Source organism: Mesoplodon densirostris, chromosome 2 (assembly GCF_025265405.1).
Source record: "Mesoplodon densirostris isolate mMesDen1 chromosome 2, mMesDen1 primary haplotype, whole genome shotgun sequence".
Classification (NCBI taxonomy): domain Eukaryota; kingdom Metazoa; phylum Chordata; class Mammalia; order Artiodactyla; family Ziphiidae; genus Mesoplodon; species Mesoplodon densirostris.
The window spans coordinates 21,908,930-21,932,319 of NC_082662.1; the positions used below are offsets into that span (position 1 = coordinate 21,908,930).

The window sequence follows — 23,390 nt, forward strand, 5'->3', positions numbered from 1 at the left end:
TTAGTCTGTAAGCTGTTTGTTCTGAATATATTCAAAGGGACCAGCCTGCTAGGCATCCTTGCCTTTGATGCCTAGGGAAACTGCAACTTTTGATGCATTTCATTTGACAGGCAGTTTGTAACACGTCCAGTGATCTGGAAAGAGATAAGTGGTGAATAGAGATGGGGGTTTTCTTATGGCTCTTTTCCTCTTTTTTATTTTTATTTTTTATGAATGCAGGAGAGTATATAGCAGGGAGCCTGACTTCCCTGATCAAGGGGGCAGCATTTTCCTCTCAATTATGTGTCTTTGTGGCAGAGCCTTTGCTTTTGAAGTGTAATCACAGTAATCTACTCCTGTGGTTTCCCATTGAAGGGATTTCCTCTCTGTCTTTCCCAGAGTGGAATCTCTGGCTCTTTGGTGTTTCCCATCCTCTGCTTTTTCCTTGGTGCCTGCAGACTGCTGATACTGGCTTTTCTATCTTGTATGTGGTAGGGATTTTTCTGGTCTGAAATTGCTACTTTCCCAAAAAACTGATTAGTGAAGATTTAAGGCCCCTTCTCTTATGAAAGATTGGAAGATGACATTTCATCTATAACTGCAAATTACAAATCTTTCACAATGGTTTTAAATGTCAGAAGTGTGAGTTCAGTCCCTGCCTACCTCCCCTTCTGATATGAGCAGATGTTTAACTTTGACATGAGACCAGAGTAATCTGGTTGAACTGAATGTATTTTACTTGCTAAGCTGTGTATTCCGTTTATTATAACCCTTTAGTGAAGGGAAGGGGTCAGAAATCTGATGTCCAGGAAAGGGAGATGTCTTAATTTCATTTTTTAGAATAAGAATTTTTTTAACTTGCATTTATTTTTAGTCTGCAAGGAATTTCTAAAGTTAACTTGAACCCTTTAGTAGCTGTCCTCAATTGGGAGTGCAGACACCCTGATGTGAGAGATGGGGCGGGGGTGGCGGGTAGGGGGCGATAACTTGCCTTTAGCCTTTTGTTTTTAAGCAGTGTGTTTGTGGATGCCTGTGTGGTTTGAAGACCTCTCTGGTTATAGGAGAGAGGCACTTGAGGATGGCACTTAAGAGTCTCCTCAGAGGTGTGCTCATTCTTCTGCGACTGTTTGTTCTACCCTCCCCTTTGCTTTGTCAGTTCAGTCCCCATTTTTTTCTGCCCTCAAAGTCATAACCTGGTTTAGGGTTTAGGGGTGTCCCTGGCCCTTTGGATAGGTGGTTTAATCTAGGCTTTCTTCCCATAGTATCCCCTACCCACTTCTTAAAGTAGGGCAGCCGGGCACAGTGAAGTTCCTGAGCCCTAGTTCTGCACTTGGGGTCTTTGGGGGGACTTTGAAGATAAAATACCTGATCTCCGATTTCCGAGAACTTAGTCTCGAGAGATGCAGTCAGTTAGCTGGACAACTAAGTGCTAAACCTATGATTCTGACTGCTTTTACAATAGGACATTTAGAAGTGTGAAAGAACAGAATGTGCTAAAGAAGTGGGAAGTGGCTTCATGTTGAAGGGTTGGGTTTCTGCTGGTGGAAGCCATTGTGGACAGGAGGGCAGGGCAGGGTACTATTGCGTAGAGCTGGACATATGGGAAGTCTGGCATGAGGCTGAAAAATGCGTAGAACCGGAGCACTGTGGCACACTTTAGAGCCAGGCAGAAGCACTATTTATCGTTATTGATAATAGCTACTATTCATTGGGCGTTTAAGTACCAGGCACTGTGTGAAGTGTGTTATGTGCATTTTATGTTTTTTTTTTTTTTTTTTTTTTTTTTTGCGGTATGCGGGCCTCTCACTGTTGTGGCCTCCCCCGTTGCGGAGCACAGGCTCCGGACGCGCAGGCTCAGCGGCCATGGCTCACGGGCCCAGCCGCTCCGCGGCATATGGGATCCTCCCAGACCGGGGCACGAACCCGTATCCCCTGCATCGGCAGGCGGACTCTCAACCACTTGCGCCACCAGGGAGGCCCGCATTTTATGTTTTGTTTTTGTTTTTGTTTTTTGGCTGTGTTGGGTCTTCGATGGTGCTCGTGGGCTTTCTCTAGTTGCAGTGAGCGGGGGCTACTCTTCGTCGCGGTGCGCGGGCTTCTCTTGTTGCGGAGCACGGGCTCTAGGCGCACGGGCTTCAGTAGTTGTGGCACATGGGCTCTAGAGCACAGGCTCAGTAGTTCTGACGCACGGGCTTAGTTGCTCCGCAGCATGTGGGATCTTCCTGGACCAGGGCTTGAACCCGTGTCCCCTGCATTGGCAGGTGGATTCTTAACCACTGCGTCCCCTGAGAAGCCCCAGTTATGTGCATTTTAGTTAAAGAATTGATGTGCTCAAGGTCAGACAGTGATAAGAGTTAGGATTTGAACCCAAGTCTGTCGATTTATTACTTTCTTTGCTCTTTCTGTTTGATACTGTACATGATGTAGTAGGTAGGAAGTTTGGGGCTGTTGTTGAGCAGGGAGAGGTGAAAATGATTTGTGAGTGTTGCTCTAGAACTGTGCAATCCAATATAACCACCAGCTACATGTGGTTATTTGAATTTAATTAAAAGTAAATAAAAAGAATTCAGTTCCTCAGTCACACTAGGCATATTTCAAGTACTTAATAGTCACACAACACAGAAAATTTTATTGGGCAGTGTTTCTCTAGATCACTGGTTCTCAGCTAGTAATATACGTTAGAACTAGGGAATTTCCTGGCAGTCCAGTGGTTGGGACTTGGCGCTTTCACTGCTGTGGCCTGGGTTCAATCCCTGGTTGGGGAACTAAGAACTAAGATCCCGCAAGCTATGCATTGCCCCCCCACCCCAATCATCCAAAGATCTTAAGGGATTTAGGGGGAGGGAGCCCACGCCTTTCTAGACCCACTAAATTGGAATCTCTAGGGAGAGGCCCAGGCATTTGTGAAGCTTCTCACATCTCATCTGTAGTTAATAGCTGCTGCTCTAGAAGCTCCATAGTAACCATGGTAATGACTGCCCCTTGTGTGTTGAGATCTAGACTGACAGAGATGCCCAGAGTGGGCTGGTCTCTGTTCATCAAATGTAGTCTCTTCACCTGGGGGCCACATGGACAGCAGCTGCAGTCTAGGATAAGATGAGGATCTCCTTGTTATTTGCGGCATCACGTGGCTGTGTAAGCCCCTGAGCTCTTTGTAGGAGAGAATGGTGATGTTTTGGCTCCATTGCCAGGTGTATCTGGGGAAGACCACATGCTATTTATTACTCACTAGTTCGGTTGTTGAATTTGAACTTCCTAAACAGGCCCAAAAGAATCCACGTGGCTCCTAAGTTATGATCGGGAACGTTATTGGAGCTTCTGATACAGAGGCAGGTCTGGGCAAAAATTGTTTTGTTATGATTGTTGGAAATAGCACTTTAATAATATTGACATGTAGTAGTGATTTGGGACATGGTTTTACTATGATTCTCGTAGTTTAGAAACTTGGGAGGTTTCATTGTTAACCTTTTAAGGTGAGATTTCAGCTGCAGCCTAAGAGAGAACTTTGTTTCTTTGTTTCTGCTTTTTTTCGGTTAGTATTTAGAAGAATAGTCTCTGTAGCTTTTTATCTTATCCATTTTCCTCATGGCAGCTCGACTTCCTCATTATTATAAAACACTTAGGTAGTGTGCTGCAAAAAAAAAAAAAAAAGTGTGTGTTTGTGTGTGTGTGTATATATATATATATGTACAGAGAACCAATTGTTTGAGTGTTCCCCTCCCCTTATTTTGGAGGAGTTTGTGTTGTTGTTTTTTTAAGGTTAGAATAATTTATTAATTATAGAATAATAGAACCAGAAGGGACCCCAGGTGTAATCTAGGCCAGTGGTTCTTAAAGTATGGTGGTCCCTGGACCAGCAGCATCAATATCACCTGGGAACTGCTATAAACGCATATCTTAGGCCCACCCCTCAGCCTACAGAATCATACTCTGGGGATGGGTCCCAGCAGTGTGCGTTTTAACAAGCCCTCCGGGTGATTCTGATGCATTCTGAAGTTTGAGAACCACTGAATTCCTTAATATCTACTCCCCATCCCCAATTTAAGATTCAGTTTTCAAGTTTTACGTCAGGTGCGGGCCTACTCGGCAACTTGGGTGTATCTATTTAAGTGCTTAGAGGTACTCCCTCCTTCCCTTCTCACCACCAATAGATATAGGTAGGCATCTCTGGGAGGGGAAAGTGTGCTGGGCCTCTGTTCTGCGTAGCTCCAATAAGATAAAATTATGTCGGAAAGTGAATGAGTTGACTGATCCTGTTGCACCATAAAGAGCTGGAAGTTATGTTTGTAGCCAAATACCTATGAGCTTTGAGGTTCCATTATTGGTACCTCTGCATCTTGTTTTTTAGAGAGACATAATCTCTACCTGCTTTACACCCTCAAGCTCTTGAATATTAAAGGAGGTGAACTTTTCAGTTGAGTTGTACAAGGCTCTAAATAAATTCAGGGTCACAATTCCCTCAACAATTGTAACTTAGCTATGATACCCAGTTGGAAGAAAGCATAAATTTAAGTCCTCGTGCCATAGCACAAATGGGCTCTGGATGTGCAAGGAAATAAGTTTCCACTATTTAAAGAATAAAAACATCTAGATGCTTGTGTATTTGAATTCCCTACCACAGTATTAAAGCATCATTTTTGGTGTTATTGAACAGGATCACGGCAGAGTATAGCAGCACCATCCCCTCCCAGCTGAAGGGCCTTTGTTCTCATTTTTCTGTACCATAAAGTACGTGTATTCATTGCTCCACACCTGGCCCGTTCCTTGGATCTCAAGTAGTACCACACTTATAAAGTAGTATATAGCTTAGAAGATGCTTTCACAAACTGGTGGTGTTTCCATTTTACATATGACAAAATCAAGGTTCTGAGCAAGGTTAAATGACTTGCTCAAGAGTTACCGGGTCTATACCATTACTTTATTTCATAGTAACTGTTTTCCTCTGTGGTATACAGACCTGTTTGCCAAGTTTTGTGTTCATATTGGCTAGAGGACATCAAAGCTTCAGGTTAATGAAATGCTCTTTATTTTGTAGCCATCCAGTCCAATGGATCAGATGGGCAAGATGAGACCTCAGCCATATGGCGGGACTAACCCATACTCGCAACAACAGGGACCTCCATCAGGACCGCAGCAAGGACATGGGTACCCAGGGCAGCCATATGGGTCCCAGACCCCGCAGCGGTACCCGATGACCATGCAGGGCCGAGCGCAGAGTACCATGGGCGGCCTCTCTTATGCACAGCAGGTAGATGTTGACTCCGATTACCTTAATCCTTGTTGCTGTCCAAGATCTGGTCTTCAGCTATAGAATCAGAATGTGTCTTTGGCTTCCAAACCTCTTGAAAGGAACATAGGCCAACTGACTCAGTTAGTTTCACTGTGCTACGTACAAGGCCAAGGTTGTGGTCACCATCGCATGTATGCTTGAAGGAAAACTGCTCCCTGGCCACCTGCTATACGTATCTGTCTTCTTTGACCTGGCTGGCTTGCTTGTACCCACTGAATGGCGATCTCTGAAGGAAGTGGGAAGAAAGAAAACGGCAGTGGCTGAGCACCAATCCACTGCTACCAAGAAAAACCACTCATACCATGTGCCCTGGGGAGAGAAGAGGCCCTTCATGTTCTCAAGGCCTTCAACATACAGCTGTCTGGTTTAAAGTGAATGTTTAGAAGGGACTGGGAGTAGCAGGAAAAGGGAAGATTGAACAGTAAAGATGCTAATAGTGCTATTGCACATGTTAAGATTTTACTCATCTCCTTTTATCTGACCATCCGCACCATCATCTTTTTATTGCCATTTTTTGTTTTGACAGCATTTTCTACCATTTATATGTGAGTGATACTCATACTGAAAATGGTGAGGGATAGAATATAAGACGTAACTTTACTTCTAAGACTTGAAAGCAAAGTATGCCCTTATATAAAATCACTTTTTTTTTTTCAATGAGAAGATGGAGGAGAGTTGGGAAGGATATTATTGGTCTTTTTTTCCCCCTCCTTTTTGCCAGATGTGTCCCTGGTGCCTAGAGTAGTGCCTGGTACAAGTAAGCAAGTAGGCTGTCAGATACTTTTTGAATGAAGACTAAATGAAAAAGAGAACCAGCGTAGTTTAGTGATTGGCATACCATCTGGATTACTAAACCCTAGGTTTTCAGTCGGCTGAGCCAGGCTGCTCTTGACTCTTGGTTGTGGCTAGGATACAGATTCCTAGTACTTATAAAAACAGTCTAGGCCATGATAAAAAGAGTAGACTCATTGGTGAAAACAGCTGTTCTTGAACTCTTGTAAGTTGACCAGATTTTTATTAAATAGTGTAAATTTTCTGCGAATGAATGTAGTCCACTTAAGAACAAACCAACTAGGAACCCAGCCTGGCTGTCCTTCCTGGCTCAGTTTAACAGGGTTGGTAGGAAAACCCTGGGCCTTCTAAATGTGAGGCTTGGCTTGCCGGCTTTGTATACCCATCTTCAGGGCATGGCTTCTGACATAATCACCTTTCTTCATCCAGAAGGGTCAGTGCTAAAAGTATCCTTTCCTTTTACAGATTCCACCTTATGGACAGCCAGGCCCCAGCGGGTATGGTCAGCAGGGCCAGGCTCCATATTACAACCAGCAAAGCCCTCACCCCCAGCAGCAGCAGCAGCCCTACTCCCAGCAGCCGCCATCCCAGACCCCTCACGCCCAGCCTTCATATCAGCAGCAGCCTCAGTCTCAGCCACCGCAGCTCCAGTCCTCTCAGCCTCCGTATTCCCAGCAGCCATCCCAGCCTCCCCATCAGCAGTCCCCAACCCCGTACCCCACCCAGCAGTCCACCACCCAGCAGCACCCCCAGAGCCAGCCCCCCTACTCACAGCCGCAGGCACAGTCTCCTTACCAGCAGCCGCCACCTCAGCAGCCAGCATCCTCGACGCTTTCCCAGCAGGCTGCGTACCCTCAGCCCCAGTCTCAGCAGTCACAGCAAACTGCCTATTCTCAGCAGCGCTTCCCTCCACCACAGGTAAGAGGCCCCTTCCTCATGCCCTTCCCTACGTGTGACTGCAGACTTTGGGGGCTGGTGTCATGAGAACTTTGCCATACAAAATTGGTTCTCTAATTGAAACTAATAAAGATATAACTGCATAAAAACCTGTAGCTCTCCATACTCATGAAATAGGGCAATGGAAAGTTGCATAGGCAGAAAAGAAATAAAGATAATGGGACTGATTTTTTTTTCTTTTTTTTTTTAACTCAGAATTCAGAACTTGAGCATCCAAGTTAGTTTGGTCTTTTTTAAAACAGTCGCTTTGGGAGGCTCTACTGTACATTCATCCAACTGCCATTCCATTCTGCTATTGCTCAAAATATTTTGGAGCCCTTCATTTGAAGTTGCTGTCAGAGCTGACATCACATTCTTTAGAATAGTCTCAGTGTTAGTAAATCTCTTATTTTTTTGAGAGTGGATTTGATTTTGGGAAATAGCTAAAATTCATCTGTAGCCATGTCTATGAACAAGGTAGGTGATAAAGTCTAAAAATAACAATTTGGGCTTTATTCTTTAGGGAGCAAAAAGAGGAGAATGGCTGAGTGATGACAGGTCCATTAAAGATTTTGTGCATTGGTGGCATTGTTGGAATAAATATCTTTAAAGGAAGCAGTACTCATTTTAATGCAGAGGTCCTAGCATGAGTTTTTTGTTGGTGTTTTTGAATCAGGTGGTCTCACTCCTTGATAGATATAACTTGTAGTTAGCTAGACTTTAGCATTTATCCCCAAGTAACAGCTTTCTGTGGGTGGTGATAAATGGTCAAGAGTGCCATCAGAGAGTCTTAGGTCCACTGTTGACATTCTTTTTTTTTTTTTTTTTCCTTCTGTACGTGGGCCTCTCACTGTTGTGGCCTCTCCCGTTGTGGAGCGCAGGCTCAGTGGCCATGGCTCACGGGCCCAGCTGCCCCACGGTATGTGGGATCCTCCTAGACCGGGGTACGAACCCGTGTCCTCTGCATGGGCAGGCGGACTCTGAACCACTGCGCCACCAGGGAAGCCCCACTGTTGACATTCTTAAGAGCCACAACTTGTTTTTTTCTGCCTTTGGATAATATTGTGTGTGATGGGCAGTCTCTCACACCTAGCTTCCCCTGTTGAAGAGAGAGTCTCATAGGCCTTTCATCATGAAGCAAGCTTGCCTGGTTTATCAATACCAAGCTCTCACAGCTTTTGTTTTTCTTGTTTTAGGAGTTATCTCAAGATTCATTTGGGTCTCAGGCATCCTCAGCCCCCTCAATGACCTCCAGTAAGGGAGGGCAAGAAGATATGAACCTGAGTCTTCAGTCAAGACCTTCAAGCTTGCCTGTGAGTATTTCTGCCATCCTCTAAAAGATGATGGGGGCAGAGAGAAAAACAAAGAAAACCAGTTTCTGATTGGATGTTTTGGTGGTATTGAGCTAAATGAATGATGAGCTATTCCTTGAATTCAGACTCAAAATTCTGAATAGGAATTTATGGACTGACCTTATAGAATGTCTGTTTTGGTTGCCTGCCCAGGGAGGAATATGTGTGTGATCTCTGTTTAGAGATCTAAACACTTTTAAAGTTTTTTTGTTTGTTCATCTTACTTTTGAGGGCTTAATTTTTAGGTGTTTGTCTGAGCGGTACGCTAGGAGGTAGGATCTGGGGTGCATTCAGCATGGATTGCCACATTGAGCATGGTGGAGTAAAAGCAGATTTTCTAGTTGTTGTTTTGTGTGAATAGGTGCTTTTGTCTAGTAGAGTTTTTGGTGCCCAGATGCTTGATTAGTGTTTATAGAATGGACTGACAGTATCCTGAGAAAGACAGTGTGGTCTGCTGATTAATAAGAGCTTGGACTCTACACTCAGAGTTCCTGGGTCTGCATTTTGACTCTGCCGCTAACTCTGGATCCTTGAGCAAGTCACTTAACCTCTCCATGCCTTAGTTTTTGCATCTGTAAAATGAAACTCTTAAGTACCCACTTCATGGAGAGGTTAATATTAAATAAGTTAATATAAAGAGAGTACTGGTGCTTGTAGGTGCTCCATAAATGTCAGCTGTTATCATCATCATCTTAGAGGGACTATACTTGATACTCAAAGGCAGTTAACACCAACTATTAAATAGTAGGCTGGTTCTGGGAACATTTACCTTTGGTCTTAGCTCTGCCACTACACGTAGGCAAGTCACTTAGGCTGGGCACAGGAGTAAAATGGGGTGTTCTGAAATCTAGTAAGACTGCAGGTAGCAAACCCTTCATTACAAATCTGGCTTCAGTTTAGGAAATGGAAATTCAGCCACAGGTGCAAATAAGATTCTTTTGAAATTTTGATTCTACTTGGATTTGAAGCTTGTCTCTTCATTTATTCTGACTTTGGAGAAAATGGTTTTGGGATCTTTAAGGAATAGGTGGGAGGCAGGAGCTCACTTCATCATGAAGCCTCCATGGCTTCCCCTGAAGATCTCTGAGCCATAACCTTAGCAGGGCAAGGTCTGTGGAGTCCCTCAGCACCTGTAATTCAGGCTTCCCAGGCCAGGATGAATAGCTATTGTCAGATGGGACTTCTGAGACTGTTGGCTTTCTCAGCTGAGGAACTGGGGGAGGAAATGTCTGAATAAGGCAATCACTCTTTGTTCCCTTCTCATTAATGTCTGTTGCAATCCTTTTCTGCATCCTGAACTTCACTGGAATGTGCTTTTTAACCTGATTCAGTCAGAACTTTGTAACCACTCCCTCATCATCTATGGTCTGTGGCTAAATCTGGGTGAGGTACTATTGTGGCAAGAATCCAAATTGGTGGATTTCTACCAGTGCTGTAAGTTGCTCCTCATCAAAAAGTTTCTGCTTGTTTCTAGTGACCTTTTGATTGGACTGTATTTGATAGTTTTTAGTCCTGAGAAACCTAGCATACAAACATGTAGTGTGTCTTTTAAGGGTTGAGAGCCTTATACTGTTGAATCCAAGAGCTTGATTTGACCTTCTGAAGTGAAGACACTGGTAGCCTCTTGGGCCCAGGAGAGGGTTGTTCCTGGGTTAGCCTATCACAAGGAGCATTCCCAAGTTCAGGCTTCTACTGTAGATTCATACAAATGGGTCATTTGCTTTGTAGTAGAAGCTCCATGTGAGAGGTGAGCAGGCTGGGTTATTGGCATCTTGTTTGTTGAATTGCTTTTTATCCCTCTGCTACTTGGACAAAGAAACAAAAGGTGGTTTACTCTTTGAAATTTTGGTTTGATGCCAGATTTGCCTAGCCAGGCTGGGGAAATAGTCACATCTGAAGAAGGGAGAAGGCTGGATTCCCTGCAAGGGGCCCACTCCTTTCTTAAGCAGGAGTGTTAAGGGAACCTGAAGTTCGCCTGTGAATCCCTCCACTCAGCACGTGTTTGTTTGGCTCCAGAGCAGATGCTGTGCTGACTGTAGGGCAGCCCCATCAGTGTTCCACATCCCTCTTTTCAATCATTCGCCTTTCCGGCTTAGCCCTAAAGGCATTACAGTTGTGACCCTTGACTTAAAGGCTCAGTATGGTTTCTGATCCTGATTATTATAAAAATTAGATTTTGAGGAGTTTTTGCTCAGCTATTAATGCCAAACCATTTAGCTACTATTATCCTGATTATGTTATCCCTCTATTAAAACCTCTCAATTATTTTTCATTAATCTTAGAATAAAATCCAAAATCCTTATTATTACGAAGGCTATTCTCCGCCCCCCTCCCCGCCCTCCCTTTCTGATTTAGTAGGTCTGGAGTGAGGTCTCATAATTTGCATTTCTAACAAATTCTTGATGCTGCTAGACCAAGGATTGCACTTTGAGAACCTCTGCTTCATCCTTTTTTACTCTCTGCCCTCTCTCGGTTTCTGTAAGGCCCCATGCCTTTTCTGCTTCCAGCCCCTTGCACACAGTCTTCCCTTTGCCTAATACACTTTTCCTCCTAACTTTTCCCATTCATATTTCAGACTACATCTTCAAGATCATTTCCTCAGAAAACTCCTTCCTAATCAAGCTTCAAAACTCAGCTTAAATAACTTCTATGATGCCTTCACTGACTAAAGACAGTTTTTTAAATCAATCAATTAATTAATTAATTAGGTTGTGCTGGGTCTTAGTTGCGGCAGGCAGGCTCCTTCGTTGTGGCATGTGAACTCTTAGTTGCAGCATGCGTGTGAGATCTAGTTCCCTGACCAGGGATCGAATCTGGACCCCCTGCATTGGGACCACAGAGTCTTAACCACTGTGCCACCAGTGAAGTCCCTAAAGGTAGTTTTTATTATTTTTTTTTAAAAGCCTGCAATATTTAAGGTATACAAAAAGGTATAAAAAATAATTAGTTGCCTGAGTACCCATCTTTAGAAACCAAACCTTGCTGACACAGGTAAAAGCACATTATATAGCCCAATGGGATCACTTCCCTAGCCTTGTGCCCAGAGAAGCACTATCCTGTATCTGAGGGTTTTTTGCTCCATCTTGCTAGAGTATTTTGCTGATACTTCTACATTGTTGGGTCTTTTCCACTAGACAGAAAGCTCCTGGAGGGTAGGCATTGTATTATTGACCTCTGTGCCTATAACACGTATTGCATTATACCCAAAACCAGTGGTTCTCTACCTTGGCTGCATGTTAGAATTACCTGGGAAGCAAATGATTTTTAAAACCAATGGCCAGGGTTCACAGAGTTCTGATTTGTTTGATTTGGGGTGAGGTTTGGGCTTTGGTATGCTTAGAAGCTGTCCTGGGTGATTCTGATTTACAGCCCCTGTAGAGATCCACTAGTCCAAACTATGTCAGGTTCCTTTACTGTAATGGACCATCTTAGTGCCCATGCTTCTTGTCAGTGCTTATCTCAAGGGTAATTTCAATTACTTATTCCAAGCTTAGTGAGGGTAGACTTGCTTTGTCTTGTTCAATGCCATCATAGTGCCTGGCATATAGTAGGCTCCAACTCATTGAACAAATAAACCTGAGCAGATTCACTGATCATCCAAAAAGTGTATGGCTGACAGGGGACAGCGTGGCCATATTACCAGATTGTTGTTTTCACTGCTAGTGCAAGGCGGTTATCACAGACTGTTATGGGAATGCCCAGATTTCATTTTAGAGGATAGATTAATTTATTTGTGCTTCCTGACAGTGGCCTTAGGAAGAAGTGGGGTTGGGGTTTGTCATTATCTTATAGCTACCACTTCACCTTATGCTAAGAAAGTTCTTGGGACTTCCCTGCTGGCGGTCCCAGTGGTCAAGACTCTGTGCTTCCATTGCAGGGGGCACGGTTCAATCCCTGGTCAGGGGAAATAAGATCCTGCATGCCACACGGTGCAGCCAAAAAAAAAGAAAGAAAGAAAGAAAGAAGGTTCTTGTAAGGGGTGGGTGAGCAAATCTCTAGGTGTTTCATTAAGTCTTCAGTTTTCTTTATTTTGGGTCAAAATCTGTAAGGGAGTCATCTGTAAATTGGTTTCTGACTTTTGATTATAGTCATTTTTGAGAATGACTTGGAGTTGCATCTTGAAAAGCTTCTATTTAAGTGATTCATTCAAGTGTATGTGGTTTCCTTGGAGTAATGACTGCTTCCCAAATTTTTCTTACTGCAGCGCATTTGTAAATTTACATGTTAGTCTTGAAAGTGTACCTGGGATAGAGTTTCCATTCAGTGGTGCAAAATGGATATAGGATTAAAAGCCTTGATCTGGTAGAGGTTAGCTATATCACTGCTTCTCAAACTTCAGCATGCATTAGGAATCATCTGGAGATCAATTAGAACAAGATTACTGACCTCTACCCAGAGAGATTCTGATTCAGTAGTTGTGGGGTAGGACCCAAGAATTTGCATTTCTAAGAAGCTCTCAGGTGGTGCTGTAGATCTAAAGACCATACTTGAATAACAATGAGCTTTGGTAGTCCTTTGAAAAGGGAAGAAAAAAATGACTAGACTAGGAAGCCACAGCGGCAACTTGAATAATAGTGGTGACTTACACTGTCGTTTGACTCTTGATGATCTGGAGGGAAGACTGTGGGTTGAAAATGAAGGAGGGGAGACCTTGGGAGAGACAGACTGCCTGCAGCTGTGCCCCCTGCAGTTTATTCCGAGGTTAGGGCAGCCCTTGCGTTGCCAGCACAGCCTGGGAGCTCTCAGCTCTGTGGCACTGATTGCTAGATCCCTTGTATAAGTTGTTCACCAAATCCTAGTCTACCTCAGAAATGGCTTTTAAATCCCTTGTCCTTCCTCATTGCCTTTCTTTCAGGCCCCCATTATCTCTCACCAGGTGTTTTGCTACAGAGTCCTGACCTGTTTCTTTTCCTTCCAAGTCTGTCCTCAACATAATCACCAGAGTGATCATCTTAAAAAATCAAACTTGGCAAGTTACACTATTGTTCTAAAACCTCTGGGTACTTGCTGCCTGTAGGTTTAAGCCTAAGTGTGACATACAAGTTCCTTTGTGATCTGGAGGATTGAGGATATTTTAAAAAGGAAAAGAAAAGTAGGTAAGTTCCCTGTCTTACCTGTAAAACCTGGCACCCTGTTTGCTGTGGTGGTCATATAGGAGGCAGAATACTCATTAGACAAAGGTTGAACTTTGATGACTTCTGAGGTAACCTAAACTCTTAAGTTGGTGATTCTGAATATGACATGGTTGCAACCCTCAAGGATCCTCCTCTGTTTAATTAGTAAAATAGATGGAAGAATGTGTGCCTGAATGTTACAGTGAATGCTATCAGGGCTTGGTGAACTCAGTGATCCATTTATGTCTAAATAGTAGAGGTAAGACATCATGGCAGAAGTTTAGTTAGAATGCAGTAGGTTTGGATGTATTGGGGTGGTTGGAAAGGAAAATACAGCCTGAGCAGAGGCTAGGTGGGGGTGGGATGCAGTGTGGATGACACTTAGGAGGGCTGGTCAGGATCAGGCTTGCCGGGGGTGGAGAGTAACAAACAGGATGGAAAGCTAGATCACAGGGGCTGGAGCTCTGGTGGGATAAGTGAGCCATTTGGATCTGATCTCATAGGCCTGCAGATATGTAATTAGGGCAATAACATGATGAAATTAATGTTTTACAAAAATGATCCATTGGTGTGTAGTATAGTTTGAAAAGGGGATAGTCTGCAAGCAAGGGGATAAGTTAAACCGTTGAAATAGTTCTGGTGTTCAGTGGAATTCTACCCCTCTGTCTCATTTACGTAACCACCTAGTCTTAATTGTGAGATGCACAGGAAAGACTCTATAGAACTGAGAATAAGTGCATTCTACTGGCTGGAAAATTTAACAATGTTGTATACTGGGTTGGGGCAGGGGTGGGGGGATCTCATTGACGGAAATAGAAAGGTTAATAGGAAAACTCATTTTTGAGGAGAAGTTAAGTTCCATATAGTGCGATATTGAAAAACAAATGCTTAGTTACTAGTTGGAGATAGGAGACTGAAACTTGGGTAAGAGCTGAGTCTGGATAGAACTTGAGAGTTGTCTGCATAGTGGTTAATAGTTAAACCATGGAATGAAGTTAAACCATGGAATAGTTAAACCTCCCAGACCATGCAGCATGGAGAGAGGAGCCAGATGGAGCCCTGGACAATGCCTGCGGTAACTGAGTAGAAGCACCCAACACGTAGCTGGAGAGATTGGAGGGGGACCAGGATTGTGTCATATTTCCATGTTTCTGGAAGCCAAGGAAGGGACAAAGATGGTGTGCATCTAAAGTATTTTCAGGGAATATAAAGTTAGATTTGTCATGAAGCAGGTTATTGGGATCCTTCGGAGGTAGGGAGAAGACCTAATTTCTGAGGGCTGGAGGGAAGGAAATGAGCAAGGGAAAGGTGTAAGGGTAACGAGCCCTCTTGAAAGGCATGGAAGGGGAGGAGGCAGCTGAATCGGCCTGAATTCCTTAGCTTCATCTCAAGACCCACATGTGTACAAAGCAGAGAGATACAGAATGGTGAAGTTGCTGGCAGAACATTAGGAAGGTATAAACAGGCACATCTTTCAGGAGTTGTGAGAGAAGGGAATCAGGGACACTGGGTTAGCTTAAAAGGGACACTATATATCCTTGACTGAAAATGTCTCGGAGACTGCCATTCAAGATCTCAACCATATTTGTTTGCTCTGGTTAGATAGGAGTGGAAGTTGTTGATGCCAGGAGTGAGGTGAACAGGAGTTGGATTTTTTCCCCCCACCCCGATACGCGGGCCTCTCACTGTTGTGGCCTCTCCCGTTGCAGAGCACAGGCTCCGGACGCGCAGGCTCAGTGGCCATGGCTCACGGGCCTAGCCGCATGTGGGATCTTCCCGGACCGGAGCACAAACCCGTGTCCCCTGCATCGGCAGGCGGACTCTCACCGACTGCACCACCAGGGAAGCCCAGCAGTAGGATTTTTAATGTCTGTTAAATTATCTAAAGACATTGTATCGCTTGGGTTTCCAAGCCCTTCTTTAGATTTCTACTTAATAACAAAGTAGCTATTAGCACTCATGCTTTACTACTCAAATCTTGAGAGCTTGGGTTATAGTGATCTGGAAAGAGGAAATGGGAGGGAACTCTTGTAGAATCTGAATCTTAGAGGGCAGGAGTGAAGCCAGGAAAGGATCTACAGCCAAAACGAATCTTCCTGGAAAGGCAGGAATTGAAATGTATTAAGTTGAGTAATCACTTCTATTTTACATAAGAAGAAACTAAGGCTCAGAATTGGGATTTGAATCCAGTTTTCTCTGATATTTTAGATGAAATATTTCCTTTAGCATCCCACCCAGCAGAGGAAATTCATGGACAATCTGATTCTCTCAATGTTTAGCCAAAAGCCTGAACCCTTTGTCATTTAACATTTACTAGATTTGTCCTAAAAGAAGAGTATAAATGTATCTCCATTTCCCTTTTTTGCCCAGACCTGCCTGTGATGGAGGCATAGATGAGTTGGGAACTGAAGGCACAGGGAGGAGTGGGAGAGGGACGATGGCCAAATCTATAGGTCAGGCCTGCTGGAGGAACTGACCAACTAGGGAATCACCGCAAACAGTGAAAAGTTGACAAAAGTGGTTCTTTGGTTTCCTTGTGTTGTGTGGGAGCCTGTTCTGTGCCTTTAAAAATTTTTTTTAAATCTATTTTTTAAAATATTTATTTATTTATTTTTTTGCCTGCGTTGGGTCTTCGTTGCTATGCACGGGCTTTCTCTAGCTGCGGCCAGCGGGGGCTACTCTTCGTTGTGGTGCGTGGGCTTCTCATTGCGGTGGCTTCTCTTGTTGCGGAGCACGGGCTCTAGGCACGTGGGCTTCAAGTAGTTGAGGCACACAGGCTCAGTAGTTGTGGTTCACGGGCTCTAGAGCGCAGGCTCAGTAGTTGTGGTTCGTGGGCTTAGTTGCTCCACGGCATGTGGGATCTTCCCGGAATAGGGATAGAACCCGTGTCCCCTGCATTGGCAGGTAGATTCTTAACCACTGCGCCACCAGGGAAGTCCTTGTGCCTTTTTTTTAAAGCAGTGTCCTGATTAATGCTAAAATTTTAATCAGTTAGGTCCTTGGTACTGGGGAAAATGTGGTCCATTATCTAGCAGCACAGTTATCACCTGGGAGCTTGCAAGAAATGCAGATTCTTGGGCCCCACACTAACTTTGCTTTATTGAATCCAACACTGTTAACAAGATCTCCAGGTGATTCATGTGCCTTATGGTTCTGAAGCAAGGAGGAGTTAGACCCTGAAAGCTGAGAGTAATATTTTCAAATAAAATATCATGCCAGAGACTTTGGAATACAATAAATTTTACCGTGTCTAGTAAACCAGTTGTTTTGTGGGTGCTCTGGGGGCCCTGACTCCCTGTGCCTACAGTCCAGACGCCATTATGGGGCCATCTACAGCTCCCAGCATATCTCTGCAACCTCATCTCTGGCCACTCGCGTGTGCCTTAAGCTCCTCACAAGCCGTGGTCCTTCCTGCCATTGTCCTTTTGCTTAAGGTGTGTGTGTGATCTCTGCTTCCCCCCCCCACCCCCCACCCCCACCTTTTTTTTTTTTTTAATGCCCAGCAAACTTCTACTTTGGCTTCAGAACCTAGCTGTGAAATACCTTCTCTGGGACTTCTTCCCATTTTCTTCATGTTGACGTAGCATTATGCTGGTACTTCTGCTTGAGTACTCAGGCCTGTGTCTAATACCTGTGTTAGGCAAATACTTAGTAAACCTTTGTTGACTAGCCTGTAGGTTCTTGCTACCTACCTGATCTTGGGGACCAGCTTTTTGTTGTCTAGGTTTATTGGTGAGGGGCGGGGGGGTGTGTGTGACAGAAATTCTCTAAAGGCTTAAAAAACTGGAATGTTTGAAGGATTTTAATTTCACACTGTTAGTGTTTCCTTTCATCACATTTCGTGGTAAAAGGAGGCAGGACCAACGGTTTTTGCCTAGGTTTTTGATGGCTTATTTTTAAAGGGATAACAGAAATGTCACTAGCAATTTTGGTACCCAGAGAAGCTGGGCCATTCTGAGGTTGGTGACCTGTTTTCTTTATATCTGACTGTGTATCTATGCTTGCTCCCCTTGAATTGTAATCCAGGTGCTCTTAGAAAGTCTCAGAAAGTAAATCCCCACCCCCTCTCACATATCTGCCCAGACTGCTCAGAGCAGCATGTACCCTGTGCGAGTAGCTATCCCTTCTCTAGAACACCGGTTCTCTGGCAGGACTAGCCAATCTGCTTCTCCATCTTAGTCACGCTGCTTTGGCCCTGATACTGCCTGGCGCCTGCTGGAGCCTGTGCTGCTTGCAGCAGATTACTGTATGCTTGTTCCTGGGCCCGTTTCCTGTTTCTATTCTAGTTGCTGGTGGCTCAGCTCTGCTTCCTGCCTGTGTGTCTCACACAGATTCCTCTTGCTGGAACCTTTTGTTTTCTTCGGAACAACTTCATTCTGAAAACTAACTGAGCCTTACGTCTAGTGTGGTGGCTCCTGGGCTCAGCGTTACTGAGGACTGGTGGGAAGTGCCCCATCCCCACCAAGCATATCACTTGGATTTGACCGTGTTTTTCAGTTTGTCCCCAATCCTGCTACAGGAAGCTGGTGGTTCGTTACTTCAACCAGAAATTGGTATAAGAAGATAAACTGGGATCTTGTAGGCCAGATGTATCTTCAGTCATTAGCAGTGCAGGGCTGTCAGGACTGTTGTGCCCTGGTTCTTTACCACCTGGAGTATGTAAAACATATTTCCTGCTGCTGAGGAAGACAGTTGGTACCCTTTCTAGCCCAAGCCCAGAGAATACTTCTTTGGGCTTGGGCAGGTAATACTATCCTCCGCAGAGTAAAAGCTTACAGAGAATATAGGGATGGAAAGGAAAGCATGTGCTGACTCAAGCTTCCAACTTATGTGAGCAGTTCAACACCCCTCAGAGCTTAGAGTGGGAGGGAGAAAGTACAGGAAGGTTGTAAAAAGGGAAGAAGTGAAGGAGGTTGTCTTGGGCAAATGTATTTTAAAGTTCTAGGCCTCCCCATCTTGCCCATTTTTCCCCAGAAGACTCTGACTCAGGGAATATGCTTTGTGAATAATTCTCTTCTTTCTCCTTCACAATTACTCTCTTGGGATCGTCTGACAGTACTGTGTCAGATAGAGTGGTTTCTACACTGAACCTAGGCCATGCTAAACCCTAGGTATGTTTAATAGAGAAGGATTTAATATAGGGAATTGGACTTAAAAATTGTTAGGAGGATTGAGGGAGCATGCTCTAGGCTCGTCCTCCAGGAATCGGGATCTAGACCTAGATTTGACCCACCAAGGGAACTCCTGCTTTTGAGTCACTATCAGATTGAGTGCTCTAAATCTGCTATCTAGGGATCAGTAAGCTGGAATCAAGAAGCAGCAGCTGCTGCTACCAGAACCAACACCCAGTTAACTGGAAGATGAAACCAAAATGCTCCTGTAGAAACAAGTGAAGGAGACAGAAGTATGATCACTGCCATACTTTGATCTAATCTTGAGTCTGATTCTAATTAGCAGAACCTGAATTATAGCCAAAACCTATCTGCAGGGATTCTGGGAAATGTAGTTTTTAGCTTTTTAACCTCTGCAATTAGGAAAAGAGTAGAATGAAGTTAGCATGAGCTACTCCACAGAATATTCACCACACTTAACACAAACACCACCATCCCCTCTCACCCCACTCTTTACATATATGAGGAATCCAAGACCCAAAAAGGTTAAAGGACTGGCCCAAGGTCATTCAGTAAATGAGAACGTGGGCTTCCCTAATAGTGAAAGCCCATTGCTTTTACAATTAGGACAAACTCCTATAAAGGGTGAGTAAAAAGCTCCTTTAAGGAAAGGAAGAGTGCCATATTCAGAAAACAGACTTTGGGGACTTCCCTCGTGGCACAGTGGTTGAGAATCCGCCTGCCAATGCAGGGGCACGGGTGCGAGCCGTGGTCCGGGAAGATCCCACATGCCGCGGAGCAACTAAGCCCGTGTGCCACAACTACTGACCCTGTGCTCTAGAGCCCGTGAGCCACAACTACTGAGCCCGCGTGCCACAGCTACTGCAGCCCACGTACCTAGAGCCTGTGCTCCGCAACAAAGAGAAGCCACTGCAATGAGAAGCCTGCACACCGCAACAAAGAGTAGCCCCCACTCGCCGCAACTAGAGAAAGCCCGCGCACAGCAATGAAAACCCAACGCAGCCAAAAAATAATAATAAATAATTAAATAATTAAAGAGAAAAAGAGAAAACAGACTTTGTCTTCCATATTCTCTTCTCTTTGGGGAAAGGGAAGGAGGAGGTATGGAGAGATGTGGGGTTGAGACTTCTAGGCAAAGGTAGTGATACTGTAGCTTCTGGATTTGGGTCTCCTCCATAGGAAGAATTTACTCTGGAAGGAAGAAACCTCAAAAACTAGAATTTCGGGCTTCCCTGGTGGTGCAGTGGTTGAGAATCTGCCTGCCGATGCAGGGGACGTGGGTTTGTGCCCCGGTCCGGGAAGATCCCACATGCCACGGTGTGGCTGGGCCCGTGAGCCATGGCCGCTGGGCCTGCGCGTCCGGAGCCTGTGCTCCGCAACGGGAGAGGCCACAACAGTGAGAGGCCCGCGTACCGCAAAATAAATAAATAAATAAATAAAATAAAACTAGAATTTCTTGAAATTCCTGAGTCAACATATGGATGAACTCAGCTGCCTAGGTGACAGTAGCTTTCCTCCATCTTTCTCCCCTTCTCCTTCTCTCTTGTTGGTGCTTTTATAACCTGCAGAGCTGTCTGGGAGACTACCTTGGTGAAGTACCCTGGTTCTGCCATTGTCCTTCTCCAAGAAGACCAAACAAAATCCAAAAGCTAGCCCCTAGATCTGGGATTGCGAAACTGTTTCTTGTCTGTCCGGGGAAGGTGGGTGAGGGGTAGCTTGGGCTTTTTGAACGAAGTCCTCCTAGAAATGCTATATTTACAGAAACCACTAGGGCCCCCCTGAACCAGAGTGAGAATCCTGGTCCAGAGAGGAGGGCCCATAGGTGTGAACTATGTTAACATACCTGATAAGTCAAGCGTGGAATCAGCTCTGTTGTCTTCTTCTCTATTTCTAAGATACTTGGTGTTCTACCTGAAAGTTGTGATGAAACTGGTATGTGATCTAGTGCTGTCCCTTTGGGGGCCAGTGCTTGATCTCTTGCTCCATCTACTTCTGTGGCCAGAACCTAGTTCTCCTCCCCACCTGGTGTCAGCATGGAATTGGCTGGTATTGTGACATAATCTCATTGCTGTGAGGCGGAGCTCATCTCCAAGCTGTTAGCTTGCTTCCCATTGGCCTTTCCCAAGGGAGCCAAGAAGCCATGCCTTGTTGAAGGTGGGAACTAGAGGTTGAAGGTTCAGACTGAGAGCAAATCTGTCCCTTAAGGCCGGCTTTGTTGTGGGAGGAATACTGACTGTTGTTTACTGAGGTGAGTGAAGGTAATTTCCTGATATTTGAGGGAGGGTAGGAGAGAAACCAAGTTCCAGATAAATTCACTGATGACAGAGGAACTGTCATCAAGAATATTCGTTTTTTTCCCTCCTTGTCTTTTGCTTTTAGGACTTGACTATGGCTTTCCCTATGTACAGAGTTGTTTTTTGTTGTTGTTTTTTGGTTTTAAAGGCCTTCAGGGCTGTCTTTTCTGGCTTAGGATTCTATCCATTCCCCACTCTCAGATTTGTTTGTTCCACCCCCTCCCCCCAAATCTTTGGATTTTATCTAGACCCATAGGTCATGGTAGGGAAGACCACTGGCAAATATAAATTTAGGGCTTTAAATATCAAACCAAGGAGGCCATCCAGCCCCCTAGACCTTGGTCTACGCTGTGTTCAGCACAGTGCCAACTTTACCTTCCCTACTTGTGCACATTACGTCCTCGCTTTCTGGTTGCTGTATTTCTGAGGAGCAGCCAAATGAGGTGAGGCCTAAGGCAGTACCCCTCCCCCTTACACTTCTCAGATCTAGAATTCTGCCGTCTTTTCTGTGTTCCTTTCCCCTGCCCTTTTTCCTATTCTCTTTACTCAAGTTCTAGGATCCAAGCTGATGATCATGATGGAACATGGTCTGTGTGGTTGGCCTTCCTGACAGGGAGTGCAAGCTTGGAGAAAGTAGGGGGTTCTCAACTTCTTTGTCTTCTCTAGCTTTACAGTGCTCATTTCCTGCTGGGATTAGAATAGCCCTATTCCATAAATATGCACTGATCTTGACTGCTCTAACTCAGGCCCAGCTCTGACCTAGTTTCATTTTTTTTCAGATTTGAGTCTTAGCAGCTAGTGACCCTTACAACACGCTGTACACTTTTGGCCAAGAGGTGGTTTCTGACTAGATGAGACGTTCTTTAATGAGAAATGCCTAAGTGAGAAACCTTGGCAGGGGAGGGGTATGTGTCAGAAGGCTGGTCAGGTAGGTAACATGGGTATTATACAGACGTGGTGGGGTCTGTGACAAACTAGAAAGCAAGGTTTCAATCGATCAGCGCCTCTGGGAGTTCTCGGATCTATTCTTTTCACAAGTTGGGAACCTGGATTTTTTTATGTAAAACATCTGAATTATTAGAAAGGTCTCATGGGTATGCTTGGGCAATGGATTAAAAGGTTCTCCGGGGCCTGTGGGTCTGCCCCTGCAGCTCCTTGTGGATTGCCCATGTAGCTTTGGTTCCCTTGAGCTGGTGCTTACAATTTTTCTGGGTTTAGGGGCCAGCTGTGGGAAACACCATCTATCTGTTGCCAACTCTTATTGTGTTTTTGGTGTTTGTTTTATTGGCTTGGGGAGGGGGACGTGCAGGGGAGATGTTGAGCAGAAGCACTCAATGTGATTAAACCTCTAGCCGAGCAGATCTGTGGGAGCAGAATATATCGACCCCTGGAAAATCAATGACTGCTGCAGTGGCCGAGCTGCTGTTTGAAGGGGCGCCCACTGCAGGAATGCCGGTAGCCCAACACTCTTTCTTCTCCCCTCTTTTTACCTCAGCGGCGCTCTCAGCCTCCACCCAAAGGGTCAGACCTACCTCAAGAGATTTTGCTGAGGTGGATTAGAACAGCAGGTTCTTGTTTTTTGTAATCAGATTGAAATTTCTCCAGTGACACAGAGCCCCGCCTCCCGACAGCCTCCTTGCTGGACGTTCCTTCCCTGCACTGCAGTTCTATCAAGAGCTCTTATCAAGTGGCTGAGGCCCTTTCAGGATTGTACTTCTCAGTTTTAGGCAGGAGAGTCAGTTCCCTTGATGACAACACCCAAGAGTCCCTCCTTCATTGTGGAGGTCTAGAGTGGAGGTGTGCAGGGTTAGGGTGGGGGAATGACCATTAAAGGAAAGAGACTAACAGAGATTGGGTCTAAAGAGGATGCCTTTGAGTAACATTTATCAAGCATTTATAGTCTTTTGTGTGCCTGGCATTTTTCTGGTCACTAATAACATAGGAGAATATAGCTCCTAAGGCTAATGAGGAAAAAGGCAGATTCAGCACAGTACCATCAGTCCTGAACATTGGGTCTAGAGGATCTTGAAGGGACTCTGGGCTCTGCCAGCGGAGCGAGGGTGAGGGGTCAGGGTAGTTATACTGTGATTGTGGCAGCTTTGCCCCCACAAAGCTGTTCTCATCTTTGAAGATCCCAAGGCAGAAAACAATTTTAGTCTATAGTTGCTACACCTATAGTGCAACTTCAAGCAACTGTTCTTCCCAACCAGTTCTCTTTGATGGCTGGGAAATGGGCTACCCTGTTGCCTTAGAGGAGAGCTCTGTTGCCCCATTGTTGGAGCATGGCTGCGGGCAGGGGGTTGAAGCTTGCTTGGCTCATGCCCCCAGAAAGGAGTAGTTTGGGAGTTGGGGCTCCTAAACAAGACCCAATTGTCCTGCAGTTTGCAACGGTGGCTGCAGGGCTGGGTGAGGAAGAACGTGTGAAATTATCCGAGATGAGGCCGCCTAGAGGCTAGGAGTGTTTTGACTTCTCTCTGTGGGCCACACCCTTATGCTTGGTA

General features: G+C 44.9%; 1 protein-coding gene across 2 annotated transcripts in view; it reads left to right on the forward strand.

The window, feature by feature from the left end:
* The window catches only part of ARID1A (AT-rich interaction domain 1A), a 71,673-nt gene that overhangs the window by 22,068 nt on the left and 26,215 nt on the right, over positions 1 to 23,390 (forward strand). For both annotated transcript variants that reach the window (XM_060089210.1, XM_060089209.1), the window contains exons 2-4: positions 5,015 to 5,227; positions 6,527 to 6,979; positions 8,194 to 8,310. In XM_060089210.1, coding sequence (XP_059945193.1) covers positions 5,015 to 5,227; positions 6,527 to 6,979; positions 8,194 to 8,310 — 783 coding nt within the window. The remainder of the gene's footprint in view (positions 1 to 5,014; positions 5,228 to 6,526; positions 6,980 to 8,193; positions 8,311 to 23,390) is intronic.